Source organism: Gekko japonicus, unplaced genomic scaffold (assembly GCF_001447785.1).
Source record: "Gekko japonicus isolate JY-2015 unplaced genomic scaffold, Gekko_japonicus_V1.1 scaffold729, whole genome shotgun sequence".
Lineage (NCBI taxonomy): Eukaryota > Metazoa > Chordata > Lepidosauria > Squamata > Gekkonidae > Gekko > Gekko japonicus.
Window position 1 is genome coordinate 642,582 of NW_015175378.1, and position 9,834 is coordinate 652,415.

Consider the following 9,834-nt stretch of genomic DNA (forward strand, 5'->3'; position numbering starts at 1 on the left):
TTGGGGGGGCCTGGGGGGGGTTTGGGGGGGGGGGAGTGGGTGGCGGGGAGGCCTGACCACAAAAAGAAGAGATTGCATCCAAAAAAGAGGAGGGACGGTGGGGGGTGACAGAAAAAATGAAAAGGAGGAAGAGGATGCAGGCGACCCTCCCATCTGGAGTTGCCACCCTGCAGCTGTGCCTTTACGAGCCGCTCGCTCTGCACCTGGGGACCGCCGCAAATGTTTGTAGACCGATGTATGCTGCAAAAGTACACCGCTGCAAATGTATAGCGATTTTTGCTACTCTGTTGAAGGCAGAGGAGCGGGCCAGACTTGATGGAGGGTTCTCCCCCACTCCCCAAGTCAGTTGGCTACCCTTTGCTGGCGATCTACAGAAGTGGCAGAGGGTTTGGGGGGGCCGGGGGGGATTTTCTCTCACACACACACACACACACACGCAGCATCCGGGCAAAGTTACGGATCCGTTTTAACGGAGGGCTATTAAGCGCATGCTTAAATCCCTGCCCTCGAAGCCACCAGGAGTTGAACGTTACGTGGCTTAGGCTGGCTCAGTCGGGCGGAACAAAAAATGTGGCCGGCCCGGCTTACCCCGTTACAGCAAACGAGGTTGCTCGGGAAACGATCCGTCCCAGTTCACACCGCTGGAACTCTTTGACCCGTGGCACGTTCGGGACCTACAAAAGAGAGTATTTCTTTTTAATGGGATTTTCTGCTACAGGCTGTGTGACCCCAGTCATTGGCTTAGGGGGGCTTAACAATTGATTAGTCAGAATCAGCAGCCCTGAGCCTGCTTTGCGGGTATAAATCTGATAAATAAATAAATAAATAATTTAGACGTGGGGAGGGGGGGCTAGCGGCTTAGTGGAAGAGCATCTGCTTGGCAGGTGGAAGGTCCCAGATTCAATCCCCAGCGTCACCAGTTAAAAGGATCAGGTAGACCAAGTGTCTAACTCAGTGAAGGGCAGGTTTGGTGTAGTGGTTAAGTGCACAGACTCTAATCTGTGAGAACGGGGTTTGATTCCCCACTCCTCCACTTGCACCTGCTGGATGACCTTGGGCAAGCCGTAGTTCTGATAAGAGCTGTCCTTGAAAAAGAGCAGTTTGTGTCAGAGCTCTCTCAGCCCCACCCACCTCACAGGGTGCCTGTTGTGGGGAGGGGAAGGGAAAGGAGGCTGTAAGCCGCTCTGAGACTCCTTTGCGTAGTGAAGGGTGGAGTATAAATCCAATCTCCTCCCCCTCCTCCTCCTCTTCTTCTTCTGACCCCCTCTTTGGATCAGCGATTAGAGCACCTGTTTGCCATGCAGAAGGTTTCAGGTTCAGTCCCCTGCATCTCCAGGTGAAAGGATGAGATAAACCAAACATCTATCTCAGGAAAAGGCGGGTTCATTTATGGCAGGTGTTGTGGGTCAGAGGTAGAGGCTTCTGTTTGGCACACAGAAGGTCCCTGGTTCCACCCCTGCCATCTCCAGTTAAACTGATTTTAAATTGTTTTAATCTTGTGTTTATATTTGTAATTTGTATACTGAATGCACCTGGTGCCTTATGTGAGCCGCCCTGAGCCCGTTCGCGGGGAGGGCGGGGTATAAATGTCATTAAATAAATAAATAAAGGCTCATGCGGAAGGTGGCATGAAAGACCTCTGCCTGAGACCTTGGACAGCTACTGTCAGTCAAGTCGGAACAGAGAATACTGATCTTGAAGACCAAGGGGTTTCTGATATTGGTATAAAGCAGCTTCATGTTTTTATGAACATTTTTATGCTTCCTTTCCACTCGATCAGGGCCCTCAAGCCAGTGCACATAAAAATTCTTTTGAGAAGTGGAGGGAACGCTTTCCCCCATGGCTGAGATATGGTTTCTATTAATATGGAGCTTCCATATTCAGAAGCAGTATACCTCTGAATACTAAATGCTGGAGGGTCTGGAGGAGAGATGGCCATGGTCTGATCCAGAAGGATGCGTGTGATGTTCTTATGGTCAATTCCTGCATGACCCTATTAAAGGCACAGAAGCAAAATGGTCAGTAGTTACATCTCAAGCTGGTGTGAGAGACCGTGGAGGGGGGGTAACCATAAGTTTGCAGTAGGATTGCATAGACCCAGATTCAAATCCTCACCTTGCCTTGAAGCTCAGTGGGTGATCTCGGGCCAGTCACTCAGACCAACCTACCTCACAAGGTTATTATGAGGACAAAATGGAGGAGGGAAGAACTACGTATAAGAACATAAGAGATGCCAATGCTGGATCAGGCCAAAGGCCCATCCAGTCCAACACTCTGTGTCACACAGTGGCCAGAAATACCAGGTGCCATCAGGAGGTCCACCAGTGGGGCCAGGACATTAGAAGCCCAAGCACCAAGAAGACAGAGCATCACTTGCCCCAGAGCCCCTATCTATACCTTGTGGCTAATAGCCACTGATGGACCTCTGCTCCAGATGCCTATCTAATTCCCTTTTGAAGCCATCCATGCTTGTAGCCGCCGCCACTTCCTGTGGCAGTGAATCCCAAGTGTTAATCACTCTTTGGGTGAAGAAGTACTTAGTTACTCGGAGGGAGGCAGGAAAATAGGGATCTAATATATTAATAGAAACCACATCCCGGCTGGTGGCAAAAGTGTTTCCTCCACCTCTCAAAGGAATTTTTCTGTGCGTGGCCTTGGGGACCCTGATCCAGTGGAAAGGAGGCATTAAATTTTTTCAAATAAATAAATAGTTTTTAAAAACCTAAACGTGGGCCTATATGTGTATGTTTATATTAGTTTACTTACGCCCCACCTTTCTCCCCAGTGGGAACCCAAAGCAGCTTACATTGTTCCCCTCCTCCATTTTATCCTCACAGGGTTGTTGTTAGGCTGAGAGGCCGTGACTGGCTCAAACTCACCCAGTGAGCTTCCGTGGCAGAGTGGGGCAGATCCGGGTTGAACTTGGGCCTCCCAGATCCTAGTTCCAAAACTCTAACTGCCACACCACCAGATCTTTCTACAAACCACAGAAAGCCCCAGGTTTATAGAAAAACCTGAAATATCTACCATCCATCCATCATCTGTCTGTCTGTCTATCTAGATTCCCACCCCCATAATAGAATCAATTTTGTTGTTGTTATTCAGTCGCACAGTCGAGTCCGACTCTTCCCGACCCCATGGACCAGATCCCGCCAGGCCTTCCTGTCTTCCGCCGTCCTCTGAAGTTAGCAGAGGAGGGATTTCCTATTCCTGCCCTCCTGTCCTGGAAGGCGAAGGCTGTTGCTTCTGTGTCTCTATCCCTCCCCTTGCTGATCTGCCCCTTTGATCTCCAGTATTGATGCTCCATTGAAAGCCTTTCGGCACAGTTAGCAGGGGGTGGAAGAGGGAGCCCTGGCCAAGCGGAGTATAACTTTAACGATGTGCCTGCACGGGTCTTCTTTTCATCCAGGGAGAAAGCCCTATCCCTCCCCTTGCTGATCTGCCCCTTTGGTCTGATGCTCCATTGAAAGCCTTTCGGTACAGTTAGCAGGGGGTGGAAGAGGGAGCACTGGCCAAGCGGAGTATAACTTTAATGATGTACCTGCACATGTCTTCTTTTCATGCAGGGAGAAAGCCCTCGCTTTGCTCTTGAACACGCCCCCACAAAAAAAGCCGTTGATGCTGAAAGATCAGCCAGGGATGAAAACGGAGGAGCAAAACCAAGGAGGCCCCAAAAGCATGGAGGGACCAGAGAGGTCCAGGAAGGGCCCTCAGCAGATTAGCCAGAGAGGCTGCATCAGAGAATTCCTGCAGAGGATGCCTGCGCAACAGATCAAAGAGGAAGCCGGGGAAGGTCTCCTTCAGCGCTGGGAGGTCCAGTGGCAGGAGTTCCTGAAGACCATGGAGTCCTCTCACGCAGGCTGCGGGACCCCACAGTTGCCAGAGGAGCCCACCCCCTGGGATGACAGCAAGGCCTTCCTGGCCTCCTTCGAGCAAGTGGCCGAAGCCTGCCGGTGGCCCAAGGAAGAGTGGGCGGCCCGTCTCCTGCCAGCCCTCAGCGGAGAAGCCAAACAGGCTTACAGCAGGCTGGATCCGAGAGACAGGGAGGATTATGGGGAAGTGAAGGGGGCCATCTTGCGAGGGGACGCCCTGAGCAGGGAGAAGAGCCGCCAGCACTTCCGGCACTTCTGCTACCAGGAGGCCGAGGGGCCCAGGGGGACGTACAGTCAGCTCCAGGAGCTCTGCCGTCGGTGGCTGAAGGTCGAGAGGCACTCCAAGGAGCAGATCCTGGAGCTTTTGATCCTGGAACAGTTCCTGACCATCCTCCCACCGGAGGTCCAGGACTGGGTGAGGGAACGTGGGCCAGAGACCTGCTCCCAGGCGGTGGCCCTGGCCGAGGAATTCTTACAGAGGCAGCGAGAGGCTGAGCGGCAGCAACTGCAGGTGAGAGATGTCATCATCCGGAAAGGCCCGCCTCTGTTTTGGAAAAGGGCACTTGCAGATTTAGGGCCACCTTCCCCGTTCTGTCTCCTCAGATCAGTCATTTCCAGATAGCGTGCTGGGGCAGTCTTTGGTGCTATGAGGGGTGACTTAAGTTACTAAAGGATAACATTTGCACACACAAAGGAGGCTGCCTGACGAATCTCTGTATGCTCTGCTGCTCTGGCTTGCTTCCTCCCAAGACTGAACGTGAGAACTCTTACTATGATTGCATTGTGGCTGGGAATATATCAATCAATCCCTTCCTCAGGGGCAAAGTAGAAATGCTCTGATAGGGAGGAGGGTGCCTGTTAGGCCCCTGCATGTGTTGTTTTTTGTGAGCTTCTTCCAGTCAGGAAGGGCACTTACAAAGGAACTGATGCAGGCTCCACTGAGGGCCAGTAATCCTTCCCATTCTTAAAATATTTATTTTGAGTTAAGTTCGAACCTATTTTCAGGTGTCTCCTTGATTTTATTTATTTGGTTTAGAGATCTGTATTCTGCCGCACAATCCCTCGGGCTTCCGGGGTGGCAGACGCCACATATAAAATCCAACAACAGGTCCTTTAATCCCCCCCCTTAAAATGTGCAACCACACACAAAATGTGCAACTGTAGAAGAACATGTGTGATGTTCAAAAATTCAAGTCTTTCCTCTTGGAGAAGGTGGGAGGGGGAATCCTCAGAACTGGTCAGTTGACAGCACTAGGTAGACTTCTAAATGCCTCCAAATGCAACTGTGAGCAAACATCGCAAGAAAAAGGCACAGATTTGCTACAGGGGTAATGTGCCATGCATGCGAACGCTCATCACATTTCAGTGTGCAATTCCACTTTAAAAAACAACAACAACCCTGTCCAAGGCTGGCAGTCAAGGAGAAGGCCACAGCCGAAAAAGTCCATCTCCGATAGCCAGCAAAAAGTGGGAACACACAGAAAGCCAGCAAAAAGTGGGAACACACAGAAAGGTCAGCAGGTGAACTAACCAGACAGATGGGTATGCATCAGAGTGGACAGGGTTTTTTTGCTTGGGGGGGGGTTAATGCAGAAGGAAAGTGTGCCCCCTAGCTATCGAAAAATTAGTGATCCCTCATGGGTGGATTTGGAACCACTGCGGAGACTACCCCAGGGTAGGGCAGGAGAAAGGATCAGGTCTCGTTGTTCCGTTGCCGCAAAATTGCTTCCACCGTTGACACCCTGTCCCGATCATTTGAAAAGGTAAGGATAAAGAGTAACTGTAAGCCGCTCAGAGACCCCTTGGGGTTCGAGCGGGATACAAGCTGAAAGCATAAATAAAAATAAAATAAGAACCGGGGGGTGAAGTGGTGGCTCTGGAAGCCTCTGAGAGCACAGATTCTGGGTGTGAGGAACATTTTATCTCTCTCCTGCAACTCAGCTCAGTCCCTCAGCTGATCCTATCCTTTCTCCAGAGACCCCAGAACACCACACAGAGTACCCACACAAACACATTTTGTGGTGTGTTTATGAATGGCTCAAAGTGAGGATTTGAGCCCACTGGGAAACTTGTCAGAACAATCAGGAAGAACTCACAGCCACCCTCAGTTGCCCCAACTAAAGGAAAAGTGTCATTTTGGAAGCTTTATATCCACCAGTTTGGAGAGCCAGTTTGGTGTAGTGGTTAAGTGCGCGGACTCTAATCTGGGAGAACCGGGTTTGATTCCCCACTCCTCCACTTGCACCTGGCTGGATGACCTTGGGCAAGCCGTAGCTCTGATAAGAGCAGTTCTCTCAAATCTCTCTCAGCCCCCACCTACCTCACTGGGTGCCTGTTGTGGGGAGGGGAAGGGAAAGGAGTTTGTAAGCCGCTCTGAGACTCCTTCGGGTAGTGAAGGGCGGGATATAAATCCAATCTCCTCCTCCTCCTCCGAAGGACCCTTTCCGCCTGAGAGCCTGGAGAGCCGGTTGAAGTCAGAGTGCACCGTATTGAGCTAGCTGGACCAACGGTCTGACTCCGTACAAGGCAGCTCCCTACATCAGTAATTGTAGGGAGCAGGCATAGCTTAGTGGTAGAGCGTCTACTTTGCATGCAGGAGGTCCCAGGTTCAATCCCCGGTATCTCTAGTTGAAAGGATGCTGTAGACCTAGGGCCTAACTTAATCAAGGGAAGGTTCACTTCGGGAGGACACAATGGCATAGTGGTAGAGCACCTGCTTTGTGTACAGGGGTCCCAGGTTCAATCTCTAGGATCTCCAGTTGAAAGGATGAGGGTAGACCAAGGGTCTAATTCAGGTGAAGGTAGGTCCATTTAGGGAGGGGGCCACGGCTCAATAGTAGAGCTCCTGCTTGGCTTCCAGAAGGTCCCAGGTTCAATCCCCGGCATCTCCAGTTGAAAGGATGAGGTCCAGATTTGATCCTGGCCTCTTCAATAAAGGGGGTCACGGGTAGTAGGAGTAGTGGAAGACCTTCCTGTAGACCCATCCCCCTGAGCTTGATGGACTTGCCGTTCAACTATGCATAAGGAAATGTTCTAGCCCTGAAGGAGACCTTCCCTGTCATTCCAGGTAACAACGCCGTTTGAGGAGGTGGTTCTGAGGTTCTGTGAGCCGGAACCAGTTCCGTCTAGCCACACCCACCGGCAGCTGCACTGGGAGGCCAAGGAGGAGCCTGAGAGCGGAGATGCAACCGTACTGGGTAAGAATTTCTTGGACCTCCAAATTACCACAGTGGGGCGTATCTTCAGGTATGGTTGCTTTCTAGGCAGGCACCTTTCCAGAGCCTCGGGGCCAAATCTCTAGACTCCTGGCTGAGAAAAGCAAAGTCAGGAAAACCCCTCCTAAGGGCCTGTAGATGGTTCTTTATTTGACTTCTCTGGACACTCCAGCTATTTTGTGCCTGAGTGACGGCGGCATCCAGTGCATTTTATTTGCTTGTCTGCTCTTTACCGTGATGGTTTTATGACAAAAAATGAAACTAACAAATTGATTTTTTTACTGAGGTTAGCCATGTTGGTCTGCAGTCGAAGAACTAGATTTGAGTCACAGTCAGTGACCCAGGTTCAATCCCTGGTATCTCTAGTTGAAAGGGTTATTGGGTTAGAACGGGTTAGAACGGATAAAAGGAAGTACTTCTTCACCCAAAGAGTGATTAACACTTGGAATTCACTGCCACAGGAGGTGGTGGCAGCTACAAGCATGGGCGGCTTCAAGAGGGAACTGGATAAGCATATGGAGCAGAGGTCCATCAGTGGCTATTAGCCACAAGGTATAGATAGGGGCTCTGGGGCAAGTGATGCTCTGTCATCTTGGTGCTTTGGGGGGGGGGGGGGGTCAACAGTGGGAGGGCTTCTAATGTCCTGGCCCCACTGCCGGACCTCCTGATGGCACCTGGTATTTCTGGCCACTGTGTGATACAGAGTGTTCGACTGGATGGGCCTTTGGCCTGATCTAACATTGGCATCTCTTATGTTCTTATGTTCTTAAGGATGCTGTAGACCTAGGGCCTAACTTAATCAAGGGAAGGTTCATTTAGGGAGGACACAATGGCATAGCGGTAGAGTACAGGGGTCCCAGGTTCAATCTCTAGGATCTCCAGTTGAAAGGATGAGGGTAGACCAAGGGTCTAATTCAGGTGAAGGTAGGTCCATTTAGGGAGGGGGCCACGGCTCAATAGTAGAGCTCCTGCTTGGCTTCCAGAAGGTCCCAGGTTCAATCCCCGGCATCTCCAGTTGAAAGGATGAGGTCCAGATTTGATCCTGGCCTCTTCAATAAAGGGGGTCACGGGTAGTAGGAGTAGTGGAAGACCTTCCTGTAGACCCATCCCCCTGAGCTTGATGGACTTGCGGATCAACTATGCATAAGGAAACCTCATACGTTCTAGCCCTGAAGGAGACCTTCCCTGTCATTCCAGGTAACAACGCCGTTTGAGGAGGTGGTTCTGAGGTTCTGTGAGCCGGAACCAGTTCCGTCTAGCCACACCCACCGGCAGCTGCACTGGGAGGCCAAGGAGGAGCCTGAGAGCGGAGATGCAACCGTACTGGGTAAGAATTTCTTGGACCTCCAAATTACCACAGTGGGGCGTATCTTCAGGTATGGTTGCTTTCTATGCAGGCACCTTTCCAGAGCCTCGGGGCCAAATCTCTAGACTCCTGGCTGAGAAAAGCAAAGTCAGGAAAACCCCTCCTAAGGGCCTGTAGATGGTTCTTTATTTGACTTCTCTGGACACTCCAGCTATTTTGTGCCTGAGTGACGGCGGCATCCAGTGCATTTTATTTGCTTGTCTGCTCTTTACCGTGATGGTTTTATGACAGAAATGACACTAACAAATTGATTTTTTTACTGAGGTTCTTCTGCAGTAGAAGAACTAGATTTGAGTCACAGTCAGTGTTCCCTCTAAGCTGAGTTAAGTGTGAGCCAGCTCACAGTTTTTCAGCCTCCGGCTCACACATTTTTTGTCTTCGCCCAGGAAGGGATGGCTCCGGAGCAAGCTCATTGATGCAGCAGCCAAATCGCTCACTCACAACCTTAATGCCAGCAGCTCACAAAGTAGAATTTTTGCTCACAAGACCCCACAGCTTAGCGGGAACATTGGTCACAGTACCTCGTCAGAGGGCAACAGGATTTCTGGTTAGCTCCCATACCTCGGAAATCTTGTTGGTCTCTAAGGTGCTACTGAATTTGAATCTAGAAGAGAAGAAGAGATTGGATTTATACCCCACCCTTCACTCGGAGTCTCAGAGTGGCTCACAGTCTCCTTCCTCTCCCCACGACAGACACCCTGTGAGGTAGGTGGGGCTGAGAGAACTCGGAGAGAACTGCTCTTGAGAGAACAGCTCTGAGACAACCTGTGACTGACCCAAGGTCACACCAGCAGCTGCATATGGAGGCGCAGGGAATCAAACCCGGTTCTTCCAGATTAGAGTCTATGCTCCTAACCACTGCACCAAACTCACTAGCTCTTGTAAAAAGGTAAAGGCTTCCCTTGCTCGAAAGCCAGTCAGATCTGACTCTAGGGGGCAGTGCTCATCTCCGTTTCCAAGCTGAAAAGCCAGCGCTGTCCGAAGACGTTTCCGTGGTCATGTGGCTGGCATTACTAGATGCCGAGGCGCACGGAACGCTGTTACCTTCCCACCGAAGCGGTACCTATTAATCTATTTGCAATTTCTTGTTTTCGAACTGCTAGGTTGACAGGAGCTGGGGCCAGAGATGGGAGCTCACTCTGTCACACGGCACTCGGGTCTCAAACTGTGGCACTGCAGACCAAAAGGGCTACCCTTGAAATTGTCTATAAGGGTGTGTATAGTAGCAAGTATCGGTGCACAGAGCCCAATTTTTCTCTCTCTTTCATCCAGGCACTAAAGGATGGATGAGCCTTGAGGGAGGGGAGCGGTATGCGGAAGTGTCGGAGCAACTGCGACCTCACGGGACATCAGTGTGGAGAGGAGGGGAGAATGTCACCCA

The 9,834-nt window shown here is 50.9% G+C and overlaps 1 protein-coding gene across 1 annotated transcript in view; it reads left to right on the forward strand.

Moving 5' to 3' along the window:
* The first annotated feature begins 3,598 nt into the window (after positions 1 to 3,598).
* The window catches only part of LOC107122454 (zinc finger protein 397-like), a 20,829-nt gene continuing 14,593 nt past the window's right edge, over positions 3,599 to 9,834 (forward strand). Inside the window, exons 1-3 of the mRNA XM_015425556.1 lie at positions 3,599 to 4,383; positions 6,940 to 7,069; positions 9,726 to 9,826. Coding sequence (XP_015281042.1) covers positions 3,619 to 4,383; positions 6,940 to 7,069; positions 9,726 to 9,826 — 996 coding nt within the window. The 5' untranslated portion in view covers positions 3,599 to 3,618. The remainder of the gene's footprint in view (positions 4,384 to 6,939; positions 7,070 to 9,725; positions 9,827 to 9,834) is intronic.